Raw genomic sequence first — 27,360 nt, 5'->3', positions numbered from 1 at the left:
GAAAACTTCAAACTGCCCAAAACACTGCAGCCAGACTTATATTTGGTAAAACAAAATACGAAAGTGCTAGGCCCCTGAGAGAGAACTTGCACTGGCTTCCTCTTAAAGAACATATAACTTTCAAAATATGCACTCTGGTGCATAAAATAATTCACGGTGATGCTCTGACCTACATGTTAGACCTTATTGACCTACCACCCAGGAATGCTAAAAGATCGGCACACACATTCTTAAATCTTCACTTCCCCAGCTGTAAAGGTCTAAAATATAGACTAATACATGCATCCAGCTTTTCATACTTGAGTTCACAAATGTGGAATGCTCTACCATTGGACCTGAAAATAATTCACAACCTAATTAACTTCCGTAAGGCACTGAAGACACATCTCTTTAATATGACATACCATAATGACTTATAATTGGAACTGTAATTCACCATCATTTACTTAACAATAGGATTACTCTCTTCCTATACTGTATTGTTTAATTTTAATATGCAATCCATGTTCAATATGTGATACTATTTGTATATTTTCCCTTTTTTACCCCATGTTCATTTAGCATTCATGTTCTATATATATTACCAATTGTATATGTATTCTGAAATGACATAAGTCATGACGGAAAAATTGTAAGCCACATTGAGGCTGCAAATAGGTGGGAAAATGTGGGATACAAATGCAACAAATAAATAAATAAACTGATTCCATCAAGTTCATCAAAACATCAACTGTAATACAATAATTAAGCAAAGGTATCTCCAGTAGGGACCTGGCCAAATGCATAGCCTCGTCTTGGAGAATATGAGTGTAAAGAGAGAAAATACACTGAATGCTGGTGAAGGTTTCTGTACCTATGTTTTGGGACTTATCTGATCAATATTCAGTTCCTAGTGGTCAGTGTTTTTTTTTTTCTTTTTTAAACAGTGACTGCCATGGGCAGAATTGGCCCTGGATATACAGTGCTAAGCCATGTCCAGGCACTGGAATTCAATATTCGGGGCTGCTTCTTGATATGGAAGCTGCCAGAGCTTATGCGAGTCCCAGCTAATATTCATCTGGGACACGCATATAAGACACATGTGGGTCCCCAGGTGAATAGCGGCTGGGACCCGCATAAATACAAGCAGGTTGGCTCACTCCTGATTGCAAACCCTTCTCCTTCCTCTCAATTGTGAATTCCCCCCCACCCCCAAGCCAGTAAGCTGTAGACCTGGCCCTCTCCCACCCCCAAAGTCCCCCAGCCTACCTTTTCATTCCCTGGTGGTCAATAGGGTCCTACTGGTAGGACCAATGCCTACTCACTCTTGCCCGTTGCAGCTGCTGTCTCAAAATGGCCTCTTCGACCCCTAAGTTAATGGCTTTATGGGGGAGAGGGGAGATTGCTATCGAGGGAGATGGTGGGAGTCCCAAGAATCCCCTTGGCCGCTACTAGGAGTTAACCAGGCACTGGCCGATATTCAGACTGGTGCCCAGTTAGCTCTCCAGATAAAGGTTAGGACAGCCTTTTTGCCCACTTACTGGTTAGTTGTGTGAACATTGCCGTTAACTGGGTAGGTACCGGCTCCGCCCACAGACTGCCCTGCACTAACTGGAGACTGAAGGAGTGGTTACATCAGCAGCATCCTGTTCGGTCAAATTGCTTTGAATATCGGGCAGTATGATTATATCTTACAGATGAGTAAGTGCTGGAAGAGTAATGCCAGACTCTTTTTCTCTCATTTACATATGAAGTCCTACTAATATTTGTTTAATGTGCTCATTTAAACTGCTTTACAGTAGCTTTGCATTTTTTGTTTTTAATTATTAAAATAGCATTTCTCATTGCTATTGAGTTGAGGATTATTGATATACTTGGTTAATTTTGGGTATTTAACCATCTTTTGTTGCATGCCTTATCAGTCATGTTTTCTTGGGCTTTGGTATCTGTTTAACTATGACAACATCCTGTCATGGTTTGGCCACTAGTGACTGAGATGAGTTCATCTATATATATAAAGGCAACCCCAATGTTCTGAAGCCTCCACGGAAGTTGAGGCGCCCGAGATATCCGGTGTGCCCTGGAGTGTCTGCACCGCCCTCGCGTCAAAACGTCATGACGTTGGGGGCGGAGCTATTGACACTCGAGGGCCGAAACGGCCCACAGCGAACAAGGCAAGTAGCTTCGAGGGACGGAGGGAGGGGGCCCCTTGCTAGCGCCCGTTTCATTCCGCTCAGAAACGGGCATTTTTTCCTAGTATCTAATAAAAACCCTTTCCAGCTTGTTTTCATTGATATACTCTAATAACCTTCAGCCAGTCTTTTAATGTAGGAAATACTTAATTGCATGAGAGCTGCATGTGTAGTGTGGAAAACCTGAAAAGACAGAGTGTTTTATTGGATTTGTTTATCATTTTTAGGCCGTGTTTACCAGCGACCCTCACAAAACCTACCTCGTTATTCAGCTTCAGTCGCTCAATAAGACAGAATTACAGCAAGGAAGCCTGGAGTCATTTATCTCGGTAAGGTTATGCTTCGGCCATGAGCAGCAAGGTATTTGGCCATCTGTAGCGGATCTATTAGTGGTTATAATTTTTCATAGATGGGCATTGCCAGCAGCAGGCTGTTTTTGGCCGTGTGCATTTTTCTTCTGTCCTGGAGATGACACCTGTTTACACTGTACAATATTGCAGTTTTTCAGCTGGTAAGTTCCTGTCTGTCTATCTTGACTAGACTTTAAGCTCCTGGGAGCAGTTCCTGGCTCTTTTGCGTGTGTGTACAGTTCTGTTTACAGCTAATAGCACTGCAGATGTGTTTAAAAGTAGCAGTTAATGTTCTGGTCCAAAGTGAAACGTATACCTTAGCCTGGCTTGCTTCAGTGTGGCAGTTTTGGTATCTGTGCTTGTAGAGCGTCTTCTGCACTGAAGTGGTCCATATGGGACTCTTCCATACTGGCTGTCAGCAGAGAAGCAACGTTTTTTTATTTTATTTTATTTTTTGTTATATTTGTACCCCGCACTTTCCCACTCATGGCAGGCTCAATGCGGCTTACATGGGGCAATGGAGGGTTAAGTGACTTGCCCAGAGTCACAAGGAGCTGCCTGTGCCTGAAGTGGGAATCGAACAAACATTTGATTTGGGGGGGGGGGGGGGTTCTTTGCTAGATTTTCAAAGTGAAAGTATATGCATGTTTTGGCTTTGAAAATTATTCTAGACAATCTTCATAGTTAGTTTATACTCGTTCTTTGTGATGTACAGTCTTTCTGGTTTAATTTAGGTGGTATAGTCTTGACTTTTTAAGGTTTTCACATTAGGTGCTGCTCCTTCCTAATCCCGCCTGTGGAAAAACTTCTGTTTGCTATCGGTGAAAAAATGTGCTTATAGGCTATATAACAAGTACTTCTACCCACATCTTGGCTGGGCAGTTTTACAAAATGTCTTTGATAATTCTGCTCCCTGAGGTAATCTTAAGCCATTGCAGGGACTTTTTAGTTCCTGTGGGTCTGTAAGGTGGGTTTTTAAACGTGAACACCCCACAGGGTTTTTGTTTAAAAATCTGATGGTCTTAGTGCCAGAGTGCACTGTGATTTGAAAATAAAATCTAGACATGTACTTTGGATACTTTTTCCTCATAGGGGTAACCACTTGTCTCCGGATTCTATATAGCGTGCCGAAATCCAAGGATATTCTGTAACAACACATGTAACTAAATTGGCTTAACAAGCATCAGTGTTGTTAACAGCACTTAACGAGCAATAATGAGCACTAATTGGCAATAATTTACGCGCACAACTCACTAAGCATATTCTGTAACGCAGTGTGCCTAACTTCTAATGTGCACATCAAAAAGGGGCATGGTTATGGATGGGCAAATGGACGTTTCGTGGGCATTCCAAAATTTACACGCATAGTTATAGAATGTGGCCAAGTGCGCCTAAATCTATGTGCTGGGATTTACGCCATGTTTTCCTTGGCGTAAATGGATGCATGTAGATATAGACCTGGGATATCAACTAAGCGTGTTCTATATACCGTGCCTAAATCTAGGTGCTGCTTATAGAATACGCTTAGGCGAAAATGTTTTCTGCGTTGATTTTTTTAGGCACCATATGTAGAATCCCCCCCCCCCCCCCCCCCCCCCCCCCCCCCCACTCAGACTAGGCATTCTGGACAAAGGCCACTGCTTTTTAGTAGACTATTTTCTTGCAAACCCAAATTTTGCAGAAACCTGTTTCTCTTGAATTTATTATTTTTGTGCATGTTTAAGATCTTGTTTTGTAGGGTGGCGGTAAGAAGCATAAATCTGGTTTCCTCTCAAAGGTATTAGCTTGGGACTCTTGAGATCAGTTTAGCTGACTGCATAACATTAAATGGATATCGGTTTAACTTTGTGTGTTTTCACAGGCACTCTCTATCTAGGGATGCTGCCAGAAATCCATGGAGACAGTATCCCTTTATCTTTATACCTGCTGTTTGTGTGGTGCTGTTTAAATGGATAAGTTAAGCTTTACAGCCAAATACAATATTGACACACATGGTAGAGAATGACACAGGGACGGGGAGAGAGCCCACCGAGGCGGGGATGGGGACAGAGCCCATGGGGACAGGGACAAACATTGTCCCTGTGCCATTTTCTGCTTTGAAGCCTGTTAATGAACTGGATTGTTATTTATGTTTGAGTGATTCAGACGACGATGTGTTGATTTTTTGGAAAAAACAAATATGTTGACCACAACTAGCAAAATTTGCATGGGGGAAACTGTACATTCCTGCTACCAGCACATCTTCTAAGAAAACAAGTTGCTCATTTTTATTGCTGTTTTCTATTTGTGATTTACAAACAACAGTTGCTCAGCATATTGTTCCTTTTTATACTTTAATAAAAAGATTTAAATATAAAATTGTAAGTCTTTGAGGATTCTGCAGATGAGGACAGAGCCTACGCGGATGGGGCAGGGACGGAGACAGGACCTGCAGGGATAGGGCGGGGGACGGAGACAGAACCCACAGGGACGGGGACAAACGTTGTCCCCGTGTAATTCTCTAACACATAGGTCTGATAACTTACAGCACTGCCTCTGGCTCACCCCACACCAGGCCATGATTTTAAACAGAAAACTATGGCCTCATGGAGAGTAATTTAACAGACTGCCTAGGATAAAAGGGTAACAAGGCACCTATTTCAAGCTCTGTCCCCATAGCCTTTATAGAATAAAGCCCTTAATGACTTACATGGCAAAACAACATCCTAGTATATGTGCAAATACAGGGTTTGTTTTTCTGTTTGGACCTATGCACAGCACTGTCACCTCCCATTCAGTCTTAAAATTTGTGAGTACTGTTATACTCGTAGCAAAAAGAAGAAATTGGCATTAAATCCTCACAGACCCTAATGCAGAAGAATGAACTAACCCTTTTACACCTCTTCAGATTTTGCATTCAGGTTTTTGCATTGTGCTCACTTTAAAGTCTTCTATGTATTTCTCTGCATTGGAGCCAAATAGCTAATACCCACATTACCATTCATCTTAATAGGCTGTGTGCCAGGGTCTTATACGAGGTTTTGTGCAGAGTAACCTGTGCAAAAACCCTTTTCTGCATTATGCGCCCAGAAACATGTCTAAACATCTCACTAACTGCATGCTTGCACCATATGCCTGGAGTGGACTTCCTGAGCCGGTACGTCAGGCTCCATCTCTGACCGTCTTCAAATCTAAGCTAAAGGCCCACCTTTTTGATGCTGCTTTTAACTCCTAACCCTTACTCACTTGTTCAGAACCCTTATTTATCATCCTCACTTTAATATTCCCTTATCTCTTGTTTGTCCTGTTTGTCTGTCCTAATTAGATTGTAAGCTCTGTCGAGCAGGGACTGTCTCTTCATGTTCAAGTGTACAGTGCTGCGTACTTCTAGTAGCGCTATAGAAATGATAAGTAGTAGTAAATGGCCAAAGTTATCTGTTTAAGGGCCACAAATATTGTTTTGTTTTGTGATGATGGTGGTCTTTTTTTTTTTTTGTTTTTTTGTTAAAGAGTACGTTCCTGGCCAGATCCAAAGGGCTCTATTCTATCCTCATCCTTCTCGATCTATCTGCTGCTTTTGACACTGTTGATCACAGCCTACTCCTTGATACGCTGTCCTCACTTGGATTTCAGGGCTCTGTTCTTTCCTGGTTTTCTTATCATCTCTCCCAGCTTACTTTTAGTGTATACTCTGGTGGATCCTCCTCTACTTCTATCGCACTGTCAGTTGGTGTACCTCAGGGATCTGTCCTGGGACCTCTTCTTTTCTCCATCTATACTTATCTTTCCACCTAAACCAACCTCTCCTCTTCCCCCATTCTCTATTTCTGTGGATAACACTCTCATCCTTCCTGTCTCATCAGCTCGTAACCTTGGGCTCATCTTCGACTTCTCCCTTTCCTTCTCTGCACATATTCAGCAGGCTGCTAAAACCTGTCGTATCTTTCTCTATAATATCACCAAAATTCGCCCTTTCCTTTCTGAGCACACTACCAGAACCCTCATCCACACTCTTATCACCTCTCGCTTAGACTATTGCAACTTGCTTCTCACAGGTCTCCCACTTAGTCATCTCTCTCCTCTTCAATCTGTTCACAATTCTGCTGTACGACTAATATTCCGCCAATATCGCTATGCTCATATTAGCCCTCTCCTCAAGTCACTTCACTGGCTCCCTATCCGTTCCCGCATACAGTTCAAACTCCTCTTATTGTCTTATAAGTGCATTCACTCTGCAGCTCCTCAGTACCTCTCCACTCTCATCTCTCCCTACACTTCTCCCCGGGAACTCCGTTCACTGGGTAAAGCTCTTATCTGCACCCTTCTCCTCCACCACTAATTCCAGACTCCGTTCCTTTTACCTTGCTGCACCATATGCCCGGAATAGACTTCCTGAGCCCGTACGTCAAGCTCCATCTCTGGCCGTCTTCAAATCTAGGCTAAAAGCCCAACTTTTTGATGCTGCTTTTAACTCCTAACCCTTATTCACTTGTTCAGAACCCTTATTTTATCATCCTCACTTTAATAAGTACATAAGTAATGCCACACTGGGAAAAGACCAAGGGTCCATCAAGCCCAGCATCCTATCCACGACAGCGGCCAATCCAGGCCAAGGGCACCTGGCAAGCTTCCCAAACGTACAAACATTCTATACATGTTATTCCTGGAATTGTGGATTTTTCCCAAGTCCATTTAGTAGCGGTTTATGGACTTGTCCTTTAGGAAACCGTCCAACTCCTTTTTAAACTCTGCCAAGTTTAAAAAGGGGTTAGACGGTTTCCTAAAGGAAAGAGATATTCCCGTATCAATTATTTTTCCTGTTTGTCTGTCCTAATTAGATTGTAAGCTCCGTCGAGCAGGGACTGTCTCTTCATGTTCAAGTGTACAGCGCTGCGTACGTGTAGTAGCACTTTAGAAATGATAAGTAGTAGTAGTAGTATCTGCTTTTGAATATACTGAGCTCCTGGTAACCGTATTGTTCCTGGAGAGAACGGATGTAAAGAACCAACAAAAAATAAATTGTGATGCATGAGCTTTTTGGAACTGCTCTTGAGAGTTAATCAGAAAACACATTTTCACTGATTCTTTATTTTTATTAGTTTTTGTTTGTTTGGTTTTTGCTTCATTGATTAGTTGTAAACAGTTGGATTTCTTACGCCTTCAGCACTGTCCTTTCTGATGTTCCTACCCAATCTGGCATTTAAAAACCAGGCCAGTCTGCGCTGTAAATTTCATAAAGTTGTGCTTTGTGCAATTGCAGGTCGGTGACAGTAAGTTGCCCTTTAAGCAAGAGGGTTTCTACCTTGTGGTAGTGGATGCGTGCACTGGATTAACAAGAGAGAGCATGTTTTTCCCTCAAGGAGCTGCAGAACGCTTGGCAACACATTTAAAAACCAAAGTTTTGCAAAGGTAACGTATGATTTTAAAGCTTTCTTTGTGAGTGCAGCCTACAAGTGGCAGTTTTAGCTAAAGTCTTTAGAGAATATTCGGCCTTGATTGCTTTTCGGCTTTTGGACAAGATCAAGTATAGTGTAGTGTTTCTGTGAATGTGTCCAATCCTACTGCAGTTGTTTCACTAAGGGGGAGGCTATCAAGTTTGTTTGGGACTAAAGGAATCTAACGCAGGTTGTCTTGCACTAATGCAGTGATATTTAGGTCACCCGAGTTGCATAGTAATGAGGTTCTTTACATGCAAATGCATGTAAAGCATCTGATTGTCATGGAAAAACCATAATATGCCACAGCGCAAGTCTCATTATGGCCTTAAATTCATAGTAAAATAACCCCAGCCAAAAGCTGTATGGAGAATATCTTGGCCGATCACTTTTACCGCACATTAATTTACCACAGGAATCAGCAACTTGCAATTTTTCAGTACTGCAGGTTGCTGACTTCCATGGTAAATAAATAATGCTGCTTGCATGACACCTCATAAGCAGCATTATTTCAGTGGCCCGAGAGTGTCTGGCCTCAAAGGTATGACTAACTTCCAGGGCAGGATTGACCTTTTAGTGGGCCACAGGCAAACAACTATATACAGCCCCCCTCATTATACTATAAATATATTTTAAAACTTCCACACATGGGGTCCCCTGTGTTTATGTATCACATGAAAGCTTACAGAAGAGGAAGCAGTAGGTAAAAAGTACTGTTCACCCACACCTCTTGCTGAAAGGAGGACATTGCACAGAGGCCAGGGAGAAGAGAGAGACCTCTGTGGGCAGTGGTGGCTTTGATCTTTACCCTCCCCTCACCTCCCCCCACCCAGCACACACACTGATTTTATAAAGCAAAAGCCTGCCGTGGGGGCCATTGAACTAGCACATCTAAGAGGGCCTTCTAAACATTTAGGCCCAAGGCATGTGCCTAATTTTCCTATTCTTTAATCCTGCACGGCCTGCTGCTCCCAGGCCAAAGCTTAAAGGGACTGTGGTGTTGATTGACTCCCTTCACCCCCAATCCAGACCCCTGCAACCCCACACTTAAGTCACCACCCTCCATCATTGAGGGCCTAAGGAAGCGGCCTTTTTAACAGAGCCCAACGTTAGCAAAGCCTCATGGAAGAAGAGTGTTCTTAAACCAGACCTGAAATTCTCCAACACCGTCTCTGTTCACCACTCAGTTGGGAGTGAGTTCCACAAGGCAGGGGCCAATTCCCAGGTGAAGTTTAGAGAGAACAGTGGACCAATAACAAATGGCTTTCTTCAGAAGAAAGTGAATGTCAGTGCAGATAAGGAGTTAGCTTGTCGGGCCCACAACTTAGGTGTACCCAAATACTTAAGTGACTTGCTAATAAAATATCTGAAATTTGAATCCATAGGATAGATGGTATGATCACATCTACAGTCATGATAGAGAAGCTTTTGAATGAATTGTAACCTACTTTGATATTGGCACTGTTTTGTAAAATTACCCCCATATATATACAGTCAGCACACTGGGATGTGGCCTGTCTTGTACATTCATCAGGTGAAGGGTCTAGTAATCACTGATCATCTTATTAATCCACTGGGAGTCAAAACAAATTCTCATATAGTTGCCAAAGGCCTCCCACTTCTGCAACCTGCTCCTCATAGGTCTACCACTGAAACATCTCTCTTCCTGTCAGTCTGTTCAAAATTCTGTTCCATGACTTACTTCCACCAGTGTCGCTTCTTTCACATTAACATCTCTTCTGAAGTCATTTCATTGGCTCCCTATTCATTTCTGAATACAGTTCAGAATTCCCTTACTGGCCTGCCTGTGCATTCATTCTGCAGCTCCTCAGTATCTCTTCTGTCTTATCCCTACATCCCTCCCTAGGAACTCTGTTCATCAGGTAAATCAAACTTATCTGTGCCCTTTTCCTCTGCTACCAACCAGACCCTGTTCCTTTCACCTTGCTTTGCCATATGCCTAGAATAGATTTCTAGAGTCAGTGCGTCTTGGTCTGTCTCTGGCCCAATTCAAAACTGGGTAAAAGCTCACCCTTTTGAGGCTGCCTTTAACTCTTAACCTCTTCACCTGTTTATTTTTATGTATTTATTTATTTATTGCATTTGTACCCCACATTTCCCTACCTTTTTGCAGGCTCAATGTGGCTTACAGAGTGTTATTAGGATATAGTCATTACATGATCTTAAATACAGTCGATAATAAGCTGAAGGTAGATGAGGATTTAGATGGAAAGGTGTTAGGTAAGGTCGTGTGAGAGGTGTTTTTTTGAAGCACTTGAGTGGTTTGAGGCATGATTTGTTTCATTAAGGATGTTTTTTAATAAATAAAACTCTCTAATCTCTTTTGCCCTGTTTGTTCCTACTCAGTAGAGCTTCCAGTCTCTCATGTGTTTGCACAGCACTGTGTACATCTATCTAGTAGTGCTATAGAAATTAGTAGTAACGGTAGAAAATAGTTTAAAATGTAGGAACCTGAGTATCAGAGTGCTTCCTTGCCCAAGGTGCTATCATGTTTATAGAAATAATTGTTCTGAAACATTTCAGAATAGAGCAATTTTTCTGAAGGTTGTCTATTTCACTATTCTTCGGCAGGTCAATAGTTTTGTTGGGTACACGTGGTAATGTAGGAAGTTTCGATGGTATCGCAGAAGCATTGGTTTCCCTAGGAACAGCCAAACCAGCACATCTTAGAAACAACGGTGAGTAGATATCGTCCCCTCATATACTTACCTGCTCTGATCTCTCATTCTTAACCTGATGATTGTATGCAAATTGTTCTTCCGGCAATTAAAGAAATGATCCAAAGTAAGCATGGAAAGGGAGTCAGAAGCCAAGGTAGAAAAAGGATTTTAAAGAAAATATTGCTTGTATAAAAGTTCACAGTTTAGGCAATATTTGGGGAGAGTCTGATGAAGAAAATTATTCTCTGAGGACAGCAGGCATATATTTTTACGTCCATCTCGCCTCCCCTTGGAGCCGTTTTCTTAGCTTTAGTATTGTACTGCTGGCCCTGTGCTCCAGCGTCTGGCGGGAAGGCATGGGGGGCACTGCCTTAAAATTTTAAAGTGACAGTACACTACGGCAGTGTCTGCAGTGGACTCCGTGGATGACACTGTAGAATCGTTTTACTACTTAAATGTCAACTCTGCCCTCCGGCCCTTTTTTTCCCACCAGGCTCATTTTCTTCTTAGTTGCCAAGTTCATTTAAATTGTGAGCCTGGTAGCTGGAGAGTCCCACCTGTGAGAATATTATGCCTGTTTGTCCTTGGAGGAAACAAATTTACTTACCTGTAGCAGGTGTTTTCTCTGGTACATTTTCGGGGTAAGAGAATCTGGCTTTTCTGAAGACCCCTTGATTAGTTAGGTGATAGTCCAGATGTAAGTGACTCTGTCTCACATTTAAAGACACGGGGGCAATTATATAACTTTGCACCTCAAGTTAGGTGCTTTGATGCCAGGCACTGAGCACCAGTTCAGTAAGGGCATCTTGGCTAGGCATGCCAATTTATGCCAGGTCTATGGCTGTCATAGGTTGGCATGCCTGAGTACAACATACAGTGTGTGCAAATTATACTATTACATAAGATTCACATGTAAGTAGGTGACATGCCCATGACCTGCACATGCTCCACCCACATGTGCATCGCTTGCAATTGCATCCCAGTGCACTTGTGCCCAGTTAAAGAATTGCCCTTAGAAACATTAAAAAAAAAAACATGTCAGGGAGAGCCTGTCAGTAGATTAAAACATTGTTTTAGTTTTTGCTTGTGCATAGATCACTGGTCCCATTGACTAATCTCGAACTCTGGAGAGCTGCTGCCAGATAGTTGTCATTACAGTAATATTGTAGATACATTTTTTTTTGGTTGTTGTTTTAATGTGGCCCTCGAGTTTGCTTTTGACTTCCTTACCATTGGCACATGATAAATTGACACCAGGCTGTTTCACAGAGAGCTCTGGAATGCCCTTCTGGGATTACTCGCACACACAAGGAGTGACACGGGCTGCACATACTGCAGCAGGACATGTTTATCCACCCCTACTGTAGCTGAGATATTTAACCAATCACCTTACTTTCTAACACTTCCTACTTTCTTACCTATCTATATGTTACATCTTTGCTTTATCCTTCACTATCAATTAAAATGTTCTATTACGTATTGTGTTGACATTGTAAGTAGTATACTACGCCATATTTTGTATTGCTGTTTGAATATTTTTACTGCTGTAATTGCCTATTGCTCATGTTGGATCTATTCTTACTGTACATCGCCTTGAGTGAATTCCTTCAAAAAGGCAGTAAATAAATCCTAATAAATAAATAAATGTAACCTGTTGCAAAGCAATGTGTCAGTGGTATTCCCGACAAAGCACTGGGAGGTTTACCATGACAATGAGGGACTGCTTACATCTAGTAACAGACTAGCTCAAAATATACATATCCAGTAAGTACTTTAAATTTTCTCCTATGTAATAGGGTGAACATAGAGCTCCATGGCTTCAGGCACTCAATAAGGAAATAGAGCAACATCTCCATAAGAACAGTAGGATAAAACCAGGACTGCCTTAGCTTGTAGCCCTATAGATCACCCTAGTTGCAAAGTTTCTGTCCCCAGCATAGGAGTAGCCTAGTGGACTTTGATCCTGGGGAACTGGGTTCGATTCCCACTGCAGCTGCTTGTGACCCTGGGCAAGTCACTTAACCCTCTATTGTCCCAGGTACTAATAAGTACCTTTATATACTATGTAAACCGCTTTGAATGTAGTTGCAGTAGAGAGATGTGGTAGCCGTGTTAATCTACTTCTAAAGGCAATCAATAGAAATAGAATAAAATAAAGCATAGAAAAGAAAATAAGATGATACCTTTTTTGTTGGACTAAATACATTTTTTGATTAGCTATCGAAGGTAGCCCTTCGTCAGATCAGAAATAATCATTATTTTCACGGAGAGAGTAGTGGATGCTTGGAATGCCCTTCTGCGGGAGGTGGTGGAAATGAAAACGGTAATGGAATTCAAACATGCGTGGGATAAACATAAAGGAATCCTGTTCAGAAGGAATGGATCCTCAGGAGCTTAGCCGAGATTGGGTGGCAGAGCCGGTGGTGGGAGGCGGGGCTGGTGGTTAGGAGGCGGGGATAGTGCTGGGCAGACTTATACGGTCTGTGCCAGAGCTGGTGGTGGGAGGCGGGGCTGGTGGTTGGGAGGCGGGGATAGTGCTGGGCAGACTTATACGGTCTGTGCCCTGAAGAGGACAGGTACAAATCAAGGTAGGGTATACACAAAAAGTAGCACATGAGTTTGTCTTGTTGGGCAGACTGGATGGACCGTGCAGGTCTTTTTCTGCTGTCATCTACTATGTTACTATGTATTAAATGTAGTTGCAGAAACCACAGAAAGGCGGTATATCAAGTCCCATTCCCTTTCCCCTTCCCTTGTTCATGAGCTTATTTATTTATTTATTTGGATTTTGCTCATATCTTTTTCAGTATTAGATCAAGGTAAGTTACATTCAAGTACACTGGGTATTTCTCTGTCGCAGGAGGGCTCACAATCTAATTTTGTACCAGAGACAATGGAGGGTTAAGTAACTTGCCCAAGATAACAAGGAGCAGCAGTGGGATTTGAACCAGGCACCTCAAGATGTCAAGGCTGGTGCTCTAACCACTAGGCTACTCCTCCACTTGTCACCTTTGAGCTCATATTGCACTGGAGAGGCCAAGCAAAGGAGATTTCTCTCCACCATCTGCCTGGTACTCTCTTGCTTTAGGAAGTGGTTCAGTCAGAGCTCAAACAGTGAGACCTTTAGAATGTTGGGTATCCAGTTGATGTTACTACTGATGCTTAATACATATGTGAACTTTGCCTTTTCTTTATGAGTGATAAAAATTTTTTGTAGCGTCTCAATTTGATCTCTCTTTATATTTGGCAGAGAGCATAGCATTTTTGGGTTTCAAAGGAAATTTCAGACCATCATGGACTAAGCTGTTCTCCGGTCCTGCTGGGCAGGGCCTAGGTCTACTGGAGAAATACATCCCTTTGCAGCTGGTAGAATATGGCTGCCAAAGAGTCAACACCGACAAGACCCAAGATGTGGAACTTTTGAAGAAAGCCTTAAAGACACGCTAGATGGACCCATGAACCTTAAGTGCTAAAATAAATGTGAACTAACTTATTTAATTTATGGCATTTTAATTACACTGTTACCCCAAGTAGCTCATGTTGCTGTTTGATACAGAAAGAGATCTGAATGGTTATTATTGTAGTGCCAGTGCACCTTCTAGTTGTATAAAATCTGAAAGAATTTATTGCCATTTGTAAAGCTGTGTCCCTCAGATGTTTGTCTTTTTTTTCTGGTTTGTATTTCCTGTAAACATTTGTATGTGTTTTATACTTTTGTATTAATGGGGAATATATGATGGTGTGTTTTATAATATGGATTAGCCTGGAAGAGCTACAAAAGCAAATGATGGATTGCACCTTTTAATTACTTGAAAGCTCTTTTCATATTAAAATCTCTTTAATTAGTGGGAGAAGCACGTGACGCCTCTGTGTGTGTATGTGTGACTTAGAGGAGATTGGGAAGGTGGCAGCTTTGAATAGTGTGGCACCCAAACATTCGGTGAGTTTAGAAAGAATAATAAATGTAATCAAATGTGATAGTATCTGAAACCATTAGATGTTACTGAGCAGATTTTAAAGGATATATTTTACGCTCCAACTATACTTTACCTTTCCAGAGGTCGCACAGGGAAAGCTGGCAAGCACCATGTCAGCCCAGAAACTGCATTGAGAAAACTATCCTCTACCATCTCTGGCACTGGCACCTGGCTCACTAGTTACAGCTTTTTCTGGTTGCTACTCTCACCAGAATGCTTCCTTCCCACTCACCGGGTGAGGTGTGAGCATTTACATCAGCTGTATTGCTAGTGTAAGTGGTTGCACCTATAATAGATGTGTGTATTTGCCCTGCTACGCTGGTATTCTGTAAAGGAAATAGATGCCTACTTTGCTTTATGAAATAAACTCAAATCACGCCTTTATAGAATTACCCTCTGTAAGGGCAATACTATAAGCAAAGCACTACATTTACACGCTACTTGAATGCTTAAATGTAGAAGATACTAGCACTTTGGGTGGGTAACAGTGTTCCCTCTAAGCTGAGTAGGGGTTGTGCTTTAATATTGTGTTTTCAATTGCTAGGGAGAGGCAGGTTCTCTTGAGTCCTGCAGAACTTGCCTGTCCCTCACTATTTATTGAAAATGTGATAGTGAAACAGCACTCCCCACTGGCAGGCCTGTATGTGGAAGACTCCCGCTTAGCTTAGAGGGAACAGTGGTGGGTAAGTGTACACATACGCATGTCAGAGGCTGCAGGTCTCCTAAGTGCTATTCTGTAAATTTGAACGGATGTGGCATAGTGCATAAATGCAGGGAGGACAGGCACATGGGAAGAACATAGAGCTGAATAGTGTCAGTTACATGTGTCCCTGACACTTTCATGCAACTGCAGTTAAGCCAGGTCTATGGCTGAAATAAGTGCGCCAATACTGGGTTACAATAATATTCTATAATGGAATTGGGGTGTCCAGTCGGCTTTATAAAATAGGCTGGAACCATACAGCATCAGGGCATCCAAAAAGAGGCAGCCATTGTAGAATTACCCTCTATATGTCCCGATGGCCATCTTTCTAGTTTCCATATATGAATGTAGACATCAGAATCCTTAAAAAAAAAAAAAAAACAACCCAGACAGTTGTCAATCTTAACCTGAGTCCTGAACACATTTTGACAGGGCTTCTGTAACCATTTGGACCAAGGAGATTTGATTGATAGGAGGTGGCATCACGTGACAAGGCTGAAGCCGTCTCTACACCAAGGAGGTTTAATTGTTTCCCTATGCAGCAGCCGCCATCTTGATACACTCAAAATATATTACTTTGTATGGTGTCAAGCTCCGCCTAAAGGCTTCAGGCCAGATAAAAGGCCAAGCACACTTACGTTGCCTCCAGTCAATTAAACCCCCTTGATTTGAACCCAAGTTATATGTATAGTTTGCCAACCCGTTAATCTAACCCTGCCCGCAGCTATAGATATTAGCAGTACAAGCAATAACAAAGCTGTAAATTTAATTCAGAAACTTTTACAATAGAAATAACAATAAAGAAAATTTCTCTATATATAAAATATCAGAATAGTATCTCTGTTGTGTGTACTGTTTATGCTTTGCATGTGTTGTATCTATGGAGAGTCGGGGGGGGGGGGGGAACTTGGCAGAATGATGGAGCACTTGGGGATACATTTTATAGGAGTGATCAGTTGTGGGGGATAGTTTTGCTTTTTTTTGGAGGGGGGGGTGCAATTTGTAGAATGGTGGGGCAGTTGCTGGGACCATAGTTGAGAGCTGGAACAGTTATGGAGTAGGGGATGGTTTTTGTGTGGAGGCAGTTTGGGGAGATCAGTAAAGCAGAGAGCAGGGAAAGGTACTTTGAATGGAGGAACTCCTTGACTACTATGTTTTACTGTATGTAAGTTTCTTTATTGCAGATGCTAGAATGCTGTCTCCTTTACACATGCAATAGGCCATTTGTGTGTGTGTGTGTGGGGGGGGGGTTATTTCTCTGGTACCACCAGTCCAATTCGACCCATTGTACTTGAGTATTGTGTTCAATTCTGGTCGCCGCATCTCAAGAAAGATATAATGGAATTGGAAAAGGTGCAGCGAAGGGCGACGAAAAAGATAGCGGGGATGGGACGACTTCCCTATGAAGAAAGACTAAGGAGGCTAGGGCTTTTCAGCTTGGAGAAGAGACGGCTGAGGGGAGACATGATAGAGGTATATAAAATAATGAGTGGAGTGGAACAGGTGGATGTGAAGTGTCTGTTCACGCTTTTCAAAAATACTAGGACTAGGGGGCATGCGATGAAACTACAGTGTAGTAAATTTAAAACAAATCGGAGAAATGTTTTCTTCACCCAACGCGTAATTAAACTCTGGAATTCGTTGCCGGAGAACGTGGTGAAGGTGGTTAGCTTGGCAGAGTTTAAAAAGGGGTTAGACGGTTTTCTAAAGGAGAAGTCCATAAACCACTACTAAATGGACTTGGGAAAAATCCACAATTCCAGGAATAACATGTATAGAATGTTTGTACGTTTGGGAAGCTTGCCAGGTGCCCTTAGCCTGAATTGGCCGCTGTCGTGGACAGGATGCTGGGCTGGATGGACCCTTGGTCTTTTCCCAGTGTGGCATTACTTATGTACTTATGCACTTGATGTGTCTTTGTACCGGATTTTCCCACATGCCAAATGTCATCCCATTCTGATATATTTTAGAAGTGTTATTTTGCCCCTAGACAAGCAGACGGACAGACATTCTTGACCCCTTTGGTCATATAATTTTTCCAACTACCATTGGGTTGGAAATAAATTAATATAATCTGGCTGTATTTGTTTGGGGTACAGTTATATTGGGGTGATTAGACACCTTCCAATATAAACTATCCTGAGCAGTATTTTTCCTTCTGTGTATGAAGGCTGTGGGATAACTGTGGAAGTTAAATCTCTGGATCACTATTAAACATCTGTATTTATTTTTTTTACATTTTTGTTTCAACATACAAGCATAATTTAAAAAAATACAATTACATTAAACAACTCAGCAATGCGGTCTAGAATCCACATTCCTAAGAACCTGACTTTAGCCACCTCATTCCACCTCCCCACAAATACCTCTGTAAAAATATGAGGTTCTTTCGTTTTTTCGTAAAATAGTAGTAGATCCCTTTCAAGCTGCTTATCAATAGGCAGCTCATTGTACCATAAGGGCCCCACTTCAGAAAAGGCTTTATTCCTACACCTTATTCATACAAGCAACACTCTGGTGATGTCATCTGAACATATTGCACAATTTGGGCAAGCCCTTTCGAGAGCTGCCATCCTCAGACACCAGGAATGAAAGGGATCTCAATGCAGTCAGGTTTTTCAGGATACCCACAATGAATAGGCGTGACGTGTATGTGTATACAAGGAGGTAGTGCCTGCCAATCAGGGGCGTAGCCAGGCAACAGATTTTGGGTGGGCCTAGGCAAGAATTGGGTGGGCACCAAGTGTTCTCCCCCCCCCCCCCCCAAAAAAAAAATGATCTCAGCTGGTGGGAAAATGCTTCTTTCCACCTTGGCAGCAGGCATGCACTGAAAACTGAGCATGCGCAGGTGCCGGTGTCATGGAGAGTAGCGTTTTCGTTACCATCAGGGGAAAATCTTCAGCTGGCGGAGCTTGGGATTCCCACCAGTTAGCACTAAACATGTGCTACTGTTGGGTGGGCCTGAGCCATAAATGGGTGGGCCATGGCCCACCCAAGCCCACCTGTGGCTACGCCACTGCTGCCAATATATCTCGTGCATATTCATTGTGGCTATATTAAAAAACCAGACTGGCTTCCAGTATCTTGAGGACTGGGCTGAGAACTCCTGGTCTAACTGTATCAACACAGGAGGTTCCAGAGAACAAGTAAACTTTAACCACATTACATAGACATCACCTGAAAATCGTAGCACAAACATTTTGCAAATAATCTTCCCCCCCCCCCCCCCCCAATTAAGGAAGTTCATTTGATATTGATATTGCCAATTTAGAAGTTATTGAAATATTTTCAGAAGTTGCAATAGAATGGTCTTTTTCTCCTGTTATGTACCCCCTTTTCAGGATTTTTACTCTTAGGGGAGGGGCGCACTGTTGCACCCTGCATTGGGAGTTCTTATGCTCATATCTGCTAATATCTATGGTGCTATTACAAGAAAGGGTGGGACACTGAAGAGTACAAGAAAAGGTATTATTAGGAAAGGAACGGAAAACAAAAATAAGGACATTATAATGCCTTTGTATCACTCCATGGTGCGACTGCACTTCGAATATTGTGTGCAATTCTGGTCACTGCATCTCAAAAAAGATCAAGTGCAATTAGAAAAGGTACAGAGAAGGGCGATGAAAATGATAAAGGGGGTGGGGTGACTTCCCTATGAGGAAAGGCTAAAGCGGCTAGGACTCTTCAGCTTGGAGAAAAGATGACTGAGGGGAGATATGATAGAGGTCTATAAAATAATGAGTGGAGTGGAATGGGTAGATGTGAATTGCTTGTTTACTCTTTCCAAAAATACTAGGACTAGGGGGCACCCAATGAAGCTACAAAGTAGTAAATTTAAAACAAATCGGAAACAATTTTTTTTTTTTTGTTACATTTGTACCCCGCGCTTTCTTCACTCAACGTGTAATTAAACTCTGGAATTGTTTGTCAGAGAATTTAGTAAAAGCAGTTAGCTTAGTGGGATTTTTAAAAGTTTGGATAACTTCCTAAAAGAAAAGTGCATAAGTCATTATTAAAATGGACTTGGGGGAGAATCCACTTCTTATTTCTAGGATAAACAGCATAAACTGTTTTGAGATCTTGCCAGATACTTGTAACCTTGATTGGCCACTGTTTTAAACAGGATGCTGGGCTTGATGGGCCTTTGGTCTGTCCCAGTATGGCAATGCTTATGTACATATACACTTATTTACTGTTGCCACTTCCAGAAATCAGAACTTAGTTGTTAACATCAGGGGCTTAGCCAGACTATGGCAGGAGGGGGGGTCCAGAGCCTGAGGTGAGAGGGCACATTTTAGCCCCCCCCCCCACCCCGGCGGCGCCGACACCCCCCCAACCTTCCGCCGCCAACCCGCCTTCACCTACCTTTGCTGGCGGGGGACCCCATCCCCCGCCAGCCGAGGTCCTCTTCTCGCAAAAGGCTTCCTTCTGTTTCTGACGTCAGAAACAGAAGGAAGCCTTTTGCGAGAAGAAGAGGACCTCGGCTGGCGGGGGTTGGGGTCCCCCGCCAGCAAAGGCAGGTGACAGCGGGTTGGTGGTGGGAGGGGGGCAGGCGAGTCGTCAGCAGGGGGTCCAGGGCCAAATCCACGGGGGCCCTGGCCCCACGTAGCTGCGCCACTGGTTAATATTCTCATAAATGTTTTTAAAATAACTCCTAAGCACCTCTTTCCAAGCAGGGATCTTTTATCGACGCTCCATATACTCCTTGGAATACAGATTTCTAACCAAACGCTAACACCAATTTCTCTCTTACAAGGGAAGAGAACCTTTGCTCTATTTTTCACCTAGAAGTGGAAGGCAATCCCCACCACCTCCACCCCATTCCTTTCCAACACTCCTTGGAAAGGGGGCAGCAAAGAACTTCCTCTGCTACTCCCTGAGAGAACACTTGCACCTTGTTTCAAAATAAGATCCCCTTCCTCCCACATGGGGATAGTGTATGGCAGTGACTTGCAACCTTTTTCATCTCATGGCACACTTACAAGGCTCACAACTGGAATCCAATCCATACCTGCCTGTCCCCACTAAAATCCATCCCCGCAAATAATCTCCTCCATCCCCATCCATCCTATAACCTACAGAAGTAGTTATTTAATTATGCTACTGAAAATGTATGTCCTGTTCAGTGCAAAATGAAGCTAACAGATGTACATTCTCAACACCAACATAATTTAATCACTAAACTGAAAATAAAATCAACTTTCCTACCTTTGTAGTCTGGTGGTTTCATTATTCCAACCATCTCGTTCCCAATCTCTGGTTCTGCTTTCCTCTCTTAATGCTCTTAACTCTGTTTCCAGGACCTCCTTTCCATTTGCTATTTCTTTTCTCATCTCCTGCCCTTTGGCACTGATTGCTCACATTCAACTTTCTTCAATTTCTCTGCCTCCTCAAATCTATCTTGTTTTCCCTTTCACTTGCCTTCACGTGCAGCTTGTCTCTCCTCTTTCCAGCTACTTGTGACTCTGGGCAAGTCACTTAACCCTCCATTGCCCCAGGTACAAGTATCTATATATATACTATATAAAACACTTTGAATGTAGTTGCAAAAAAATAAAAACCCACAGGTGCTAGCATGTCTTCCCTCTTCTCTTCCCTTCATGTTCAGCCTGTCTCCCCCAACTTCCCTTCCTTTCCCTTTATGTTCAGTCTGCCTCCCTTCTTGTGCAGCATGTCTCCCCTCTGCCTTTCCCTTTCTGTGTAGCATGCCTCCCTTCTTCCCTATATGTGCAACATTTCACTCATTTTCCTCTGTAGTATTGTCTCTCTTCCTCCCCACCTCTGTTCCCTCCCATGGATCCGATATCTTTTCCTACCTTCTTCCTTCCTTTCCTTGGGCATCTTATCTCCTTTCTGCCACAGTGCTACATACTTTGCAGTTGCCAGCAGCTATTAAAACAGGCCTTCCTCTGGCCAGCTGGGTGCTTTCTCTCTGCCACATCCCTCCCATGTTTCAAAAGGAAGTTGCATCAGAAGGAAGGAGCCCAGAGCTCACCAACGGAAGGCTTGTTACAATAGCTGCCAGCGCACACACAAAGTTTGTAGAACTGTGGTGGAGAGGAGAGAGGGAAGAAGATAAGGAAATCCAGACCTGAGGGAGAAGTATGCTGATTCTATTTGGGATGGCAAAAAGGTGGCAAGGCAATTTGGGGGGGGATAGCACTTGCCACCCTGTAGCGGCGCCTATGACCTGATGAAGGATCCCTGCAGACTCCACAGCACACCTGTGGAGCAGCCACTGAACATCAGTTGAAAGATGCTAGTCTATGAGAATGAACTTCTAACACTTTTGAACACACCACTTAAAAAAAGGTCCTAAGTTGCTGATGATGTATGCTTGTTATAGGAAGTAAACCTTGAAAGTTCTGATCTAAAAGTAACACCTTGAAAAGAGCTGATTATGCTGAGGATTCCAGTTCAAGTGTTCCGTTAATAACCTTTCCGATTGTTTGAGAGCACACCAGAAAAAAGAAACAGTAATCAAAATAAGAATCACAGGCCTGCTGCTAAATTAAGGTAAAAGCACCCCCCCCCCCCCCCCCATCCAGAGTACAGCAGGCTCTTTAAACTGTCTTGAGGGATCCACCTTTAGCAGGTTTTCTTTTCAATAACTCAGGGTCAATTCTATAAAGAACGTCAAAAGTTAGGCGCCAATATGCCAAGGAATAATTCTATAATGGCATCAGGACAACCAGATGCCATTATAGAGTACAAGTGTAAGCTGGTGTCTAGATGTGGCAATCTACAGCATGTCAATAGGTGTAAAAGTGCTATACCTAGATGTAGGGTTACCGTATTGCAGAGACAAAAAAAGAGCATTAAAAAATGATTGCTACTTTTGCTAAAGAAATATTTAATCTTAGAAAATGTGTAAACAGTTAGTTAATGGCCTCTCGTCAGACAATGACTGACTTACAGAACAGCAATAGACAATCTACTTTTTAAGAATTTCCGGATTTTAGTTTGACTGAGTGTGAGCCCAAGCGTATTTATCAGAACAGCAGGTCTCCCTCAACAGCTTTGGCTGACTTGTGAGATACATGTGAGAGTCGTTGCATATGCTTAAAGTTGTGCTGCACGAATAAAATTCCTTTGACAGATTCAACCAGCAGGGACACAGAGAGGAGATCGGTAATGCCTTTATCTAGCACCCCCCTCCTGTGTGTCCAGACTGACTAGTAGGCCAGAGATGGTCTCTCTCATTATGTGAGTAGGGGTGTTGGTCATAGGCATTAAAAGAAAAGGAGGATATTTTGCTAAAAATTAGAACAGAACTTGGAGGCATATCTGATGAAGTCCAAAAGGAGTACATGTCCTCTAAAAAGAAGGCATATGGTAACTCTTTCTAAATGTGACATCTTGGTGTATAACTTACTGAGTTCTGTAAGTTGTGTGTAAATATGAGACCCACCCACATGTACACCCCCTTACATTTTTGCACTAAGCAAGTTGTTGCCTATGTTAGCCACTCAGTGGTATTTTATAACTCTTCCATGCGGAACTATAGCAATCACGCATACGTATAACTACTGGTATTCTATAACTACACATGCAAATTTCTGCCTGACTTTAGGCAACCAGTTATAGAATGAGTTGGAAACTGTGTAAGAAAATTTTAAAATGGTCATCGGATGGGGAGAACAGTTTATTGTCCACATCATTTGGGAATATCTTTGCATTATATTCCTTAATCAGAGAAAATGAAATTTAAATGAAACTTTCTCTGTAGTTCTCAGAATTCATATACCCCAAGTGTTCTGTAAGTCACGATTTATTGGCATGTCAAAACTATTCATATCTTATTGGAAAACATTCATACTTCCATAGTGATGCTTGTATATGCTTTCCAAGAAACAACACTCAGAATCCCAAACCTTAAGCCTACAGCAATCACTTTTAATTCACAATACACCATGTGCATCTGTGGGATCATTTCAGCTTTTCTCTTGATGTCTATGATATGATGCCACTGAAAGAATGGCAAGTCATTTAACCCTCCATTACCTCAGCTGCAAACCTAGACTGTTAGCTCTCTGGAGACAGATGCATACCTACCTGTCAATATTCAGGCACCAGCACTCAGTATTTTTATATGATCCAACTGTCACCACCTCAATTAGACCTGCACATTCAATGTATTTATTTATTTACTAGTAAAAAAGGCCCGTTTCCGAAACAAATGAAACGGGCGCTAGCAAGGTTTTCCTTGGAGTGTATTTTTGAGCGAGTGTGTGAGAGAGAGAGTGAATGTGCGAGTGTGTGTGTGTGACAGACAGTGAGTGAGTGTGGGTGTGAGTGTATCTGTGAGAATGAGTGTGTGTGTGATGTGTGTGGAAGTGCGTATGTGTGACACAGTGAGTGTGAGAGAGTGTGTTTCACACAGATACAGTGATTGGGAGAGAGAGAGTGAGACTGTGTGCGAGTGTCTCTGAGTGAGAGAGTGTGTGTGTGGGAGAGAGAGTGTGTGTGAGAATGAGTGTGTGCCAGGATGGCCCCCCCTCCTGCAAGGTGCCCCGTCCCTGTCTCCCTGCCATGTGTAAGTGTGTATTTGTGAGAGAGTGAGTGTGTGTGAGTGTGTTTGTGAGAGTGTGTGTGTGTGTGGGAATGAGAGTGAGTGTGAAAATGAGAGTGTGTAGCAGGATGGGCCCCCCTCCTTCAGATGTGGCCCCCTCCCTCTCCTCCTGCCAGGTGCAAGTGTATGTTTGTGAGTGTGAGAGAGTGAGACTGTGTGCGAGTGTCTGTGTGAGAGAGTGTGTGTATGGGAATGTGAGTGTGTGTAAGAATGAGAGTGTGTGCCAGGGTGGCCCCCGTCCACAGGGTGGCCCCCTCCCTCCCAGGTGCAAGTGTGTGTTTGTGACAGAGAGAGAGTGTGTGTGGGGGAATGAGCGTGTGTGCCAGGGTGGGGCGCCTCCCTCCCCTCCCCTCCCCTCCCCCTCCCAGATTTAAGTGTATGTTAGTGACAGAGAGAGAGTGAGTGTGTGTGAGTGTGTTTGTGAGAGAGAGAGAGAGTGTGTGTGTATGAAGGAGAGTGTGTGCCAGGGTGGCCCCCCTCCCCCATTGTCTGCTTCCCTGCCAGGGGCCTCCCTCCCTCTCTCCCCACCTCCTCCTCCTCCTCCAGCCCTCCCTGCCACTTGATCCCGTTCTTCGGTACTCCTCCCCCTGCCTGCTAGCACTGATGTTTACCTCCTCCTCTTCTGTCCCTCCCTGCCTCTTGATCGGCGATCTTCGTGACTCCTCCCCCTGCCTGGTACACACCTACCTTCTCCTCCTCCGGTCCGCCCTGCCACTTGATGTTGTATCTTTGGTACTCCTAGGGCTGGCGCTATAAAAAGAAGCGCTCAGCTGTCCTGAGCGCTAACTACAAAAAATGTTTAAGAAAATGTAAAAACGCGGCACTGCAGGTAGCCTTGAGGCACTGGCTGCTGGCTGTGCAGGCTCCTCCCGCCTCTTACGTCACTGCCCCCAGAGCGACGTAGGGGCAGTGACGTAAGAGACAGGCGGAGCCTGCACAGCCAGCAGCCAATGGCTCAAGGCTGCCTGCGGTGCTGTGTTTTTTTTTGTGTTTTTTTTTACATTTTTTGTTGTTTGCGCTCAGGTTAGTCAGCTGATTGTTTTTTTTTTTTTGTAGCACCGGCCCTGCTGCTGAGCATGAAAAGCAGCAGTGGCCGGCAATGGGAGCTGGGGCTGGCGCTGTTGCGGTGGAGGAAAAGTGGGCTGGCAGGGCCCGTCTAGGGCCGGCCGTGGCTACGCCCCTGGCAGCAGTCTTGAGCGATTCTACTCCTCCCCTGCCTGGGTTGGTGTTTGCTGGGGTATGGTGTTGTGTGTTTGCGGTGTCAACCTGGGGGGGGGGGTGTTTTGGTGACGGGCGGCGACTTTGGTGGGTGGGGGACGTGCTGGGGGGTTTTGTTCCGTGTGTTAGCGGTGGCAACCTTGGGGGGGGGGGTGTTTTGGTGACGGTCGGCAACTTTGGGGGGGTGGGGGAAGTTGGGAAGGGCGGATAGTGTGTTTCCAACCATCTAATGGGACGTCATTTTACGTTGAGCGCTGTTATTTGCTGAGTGCTCCGCCCTCAACATCATTATGTTTGACGCGTGGGCGGGGCAGACACTCATGGAGCAAAAAAGTGGTCTCAGCCGCCTCACTTTAGAACGTTGGGAAAGTGAGGCTTCATTAGAATGTTGGAGGTGCGTTTTATATAGAGAGATTTAGATTTTGCGCACACCTTTTTCAGTAGTCGCTCAAGGTGAGTTACATTCAGGTACTCTGGATATTTCTCTGTCTCAGGAGGGCTCACAATCTAAGTTTGTACCTGAGGCAATGGAGGGTTAAGTGACTTGCCCAAGATCACAAGGAGCAACAATGGGATTTCAACTGGCCACCTCTGGATTGCAAGACCAGTGCTCTAACCACTAGGTCACGCCTCCAATGTAGGACCATATACATTGTAGGACATATACTCCTGGCCACTGGGACTTAAATGCGGGTCATGGCATGATCAATTTCCATCCCTCTCTCCTCTCTCTCCCCCTCCCCCTCTTTAGGCCTCACCTTACATTCTCTGACAGCCTAGTGGTCTTCCAGGCAGGAGCAATGCCCAGTTACTCCTGCCAATGCTAGCTTCAGTCTCAGAATGGCTGCTGTGATCTCTAGTGGCAATACCGCATGACTGCTGCGTTGAGGTAGTCATTTTGAAGCTGAAGTCAGCATGGGCTGGAGTGACTGGGTATCACTTCTGTCTGGAAGATCACTAGGCTACAAGGGAAGGTAGGGATAGATCCGGGGATCCTTGTGGTGGAGGTGGGGTGCTTTTGGAGGGGTAGCTCTGGTTGGGGCGGGGGAACATTGTTCTGGGAGAGGGAGAGTACAGCAAAGACCAGTATTCCAGCTGTGATCTAGAAGCTATGTGGGTGCTGTCTAACATTCAGTGCTGGTACCTGCACAGCCAAGCTGGCTTCTCTCTGACTCCACACTAAGGTTGCCCTTCTCCTGCCCAGATCTGACATGACTGGGTAGTGCCGATATTCACAGCAATACCCAGGTAAGTATAGATTATACATGTTTAAATCACATGGAATATTGAACTAATGTACTTGAAATTAACTTACCTTGTGGTATTACTGAAAAATGATAAATAAATATTGTTAACCACTTCAACCTATTGAATGAGGCGGTATATCAAGTTGTTAATCAACTACAAGAAGCTAGCATGGAAATAACCTGAGTGCAGAAGAGGAAACTGAAATGAAAGTTTATAAACAACATCAAAAATACATACCCTCTAATTCTATAAAAGTCACTGAAAATTGTGTGCACATGCCCACTTTGCATGTGCAATTTAATTGAACAATGAGCCAATTAATGCCAATAATTGGCGTTTTAACAAGAAATTATTGGCACTAATTGGAATCAAGATGTACATGTAAATTTAGGCTCATGATTTGTGCCTAATTAGATGTGTCCCTAAAAAGGGGGTGTGGAAATGGGTGTGTCATGGGCAGTTTGGGGTGGATTGTGGGCATGGTTTTGGGTTACACGTACAGTTATATGATAAGGGGATTCCATGTGTAAATTTAGGTGGGGCATTTGCACCACATTTCTGTTGGTGCAAACGGATGTGCTGAAATTTACACACGACCCCTGGGAGTTAAGTGCTATTTTATAATCCGCACCTAACTTTAGGCACGGCTTATGGAACAGCACTTAAGTGAGGGTTTTTTTGGCACCAATTTGTTAGGTGTGTTTTATAGAATTTACCCCATAGTGCTATCACATGGTCTATCTAGCAAAGCACTTGAGCCTGTTCAATTCTGCATAATGATATAGAATTAGTTGCTGCGTTTACTGGCTACACTTCTAAGCACAGGCACGCTTCACATTTCATAGAGGTGCGTGCCAGGAGGATTAAATTTAAGTGGGAAATTCAGAAACAAGTCACAGGCTCCACATAAAAATTAGAGTGGCTAGAAAGAAAAAGCTGGAATTGTTTTGGAATTGTGTTTTAACGTGGCTATTATAAACATCAAAAGATTCCAAGAAGGTTTTGGCTGAAAAAAAAATATATAAA

At 43.4% G+C, this 27,360-nt stretch overlaps 1 protein-coding gene across 2 annotated transcripts in view; it reads left to right on the top strand.

Moving 5' to 3' along the window:
- The window catches only part of CEMIP2 (cell migration inducing hyaluronidase 2), a 218,879-nt gene extending 204,418 nt beyond the window's left edge, over positions 1 to 14,461 (top strand). For both annotated transcript variants that reach the window (XM_030193858.1, XM_030193859.1), the window contains exons 21-24: positions 2,399 to 2,500; positions 7,761 to 7,909; positions 10,528 to 10,634; positions 13,867 to 14,461. In XM_030193858.1, coding sequence (XP_030049718.1) covers positions 2,399 to 2,500; positions 7,761 to 7,909; positions 10,528 to 10,634; positions 13,867 to 14,063 — 555 coding nt within the window. In that variant the 3' untranslated portion in view covers positions 14,064 to 14,461. The remainder of the gene's footprint in view (positions 1 to 2,398; positions 2,501 to 7,760; positions 7,910 to 10,527; positions 10,635 to 13,866) is intronic.
- The last annotated feature ends 12,899 nt before the right edge of the window (positions 14,462 to 27,360 follow it).

Source organism: Microcaecilia unicolor, chromosome 2, assembly GCF_901765095.1.
Source record: "Microcaecilia unicolor chromosome 2, aMicUni1.1, whole genome shotgun sequence".
Classification (NCBI taxonomy): Eukaryota; Metazoa; Chordata; class Amphibia; order Gymnophiona; family Siphonopidae; genus Microcaecilia; species Microcaecilia unicolor.
Note: the sequence above shows the minus strand (reverse complement) of the source record. Positions and strands in the feature narration are given on the sequence as shown.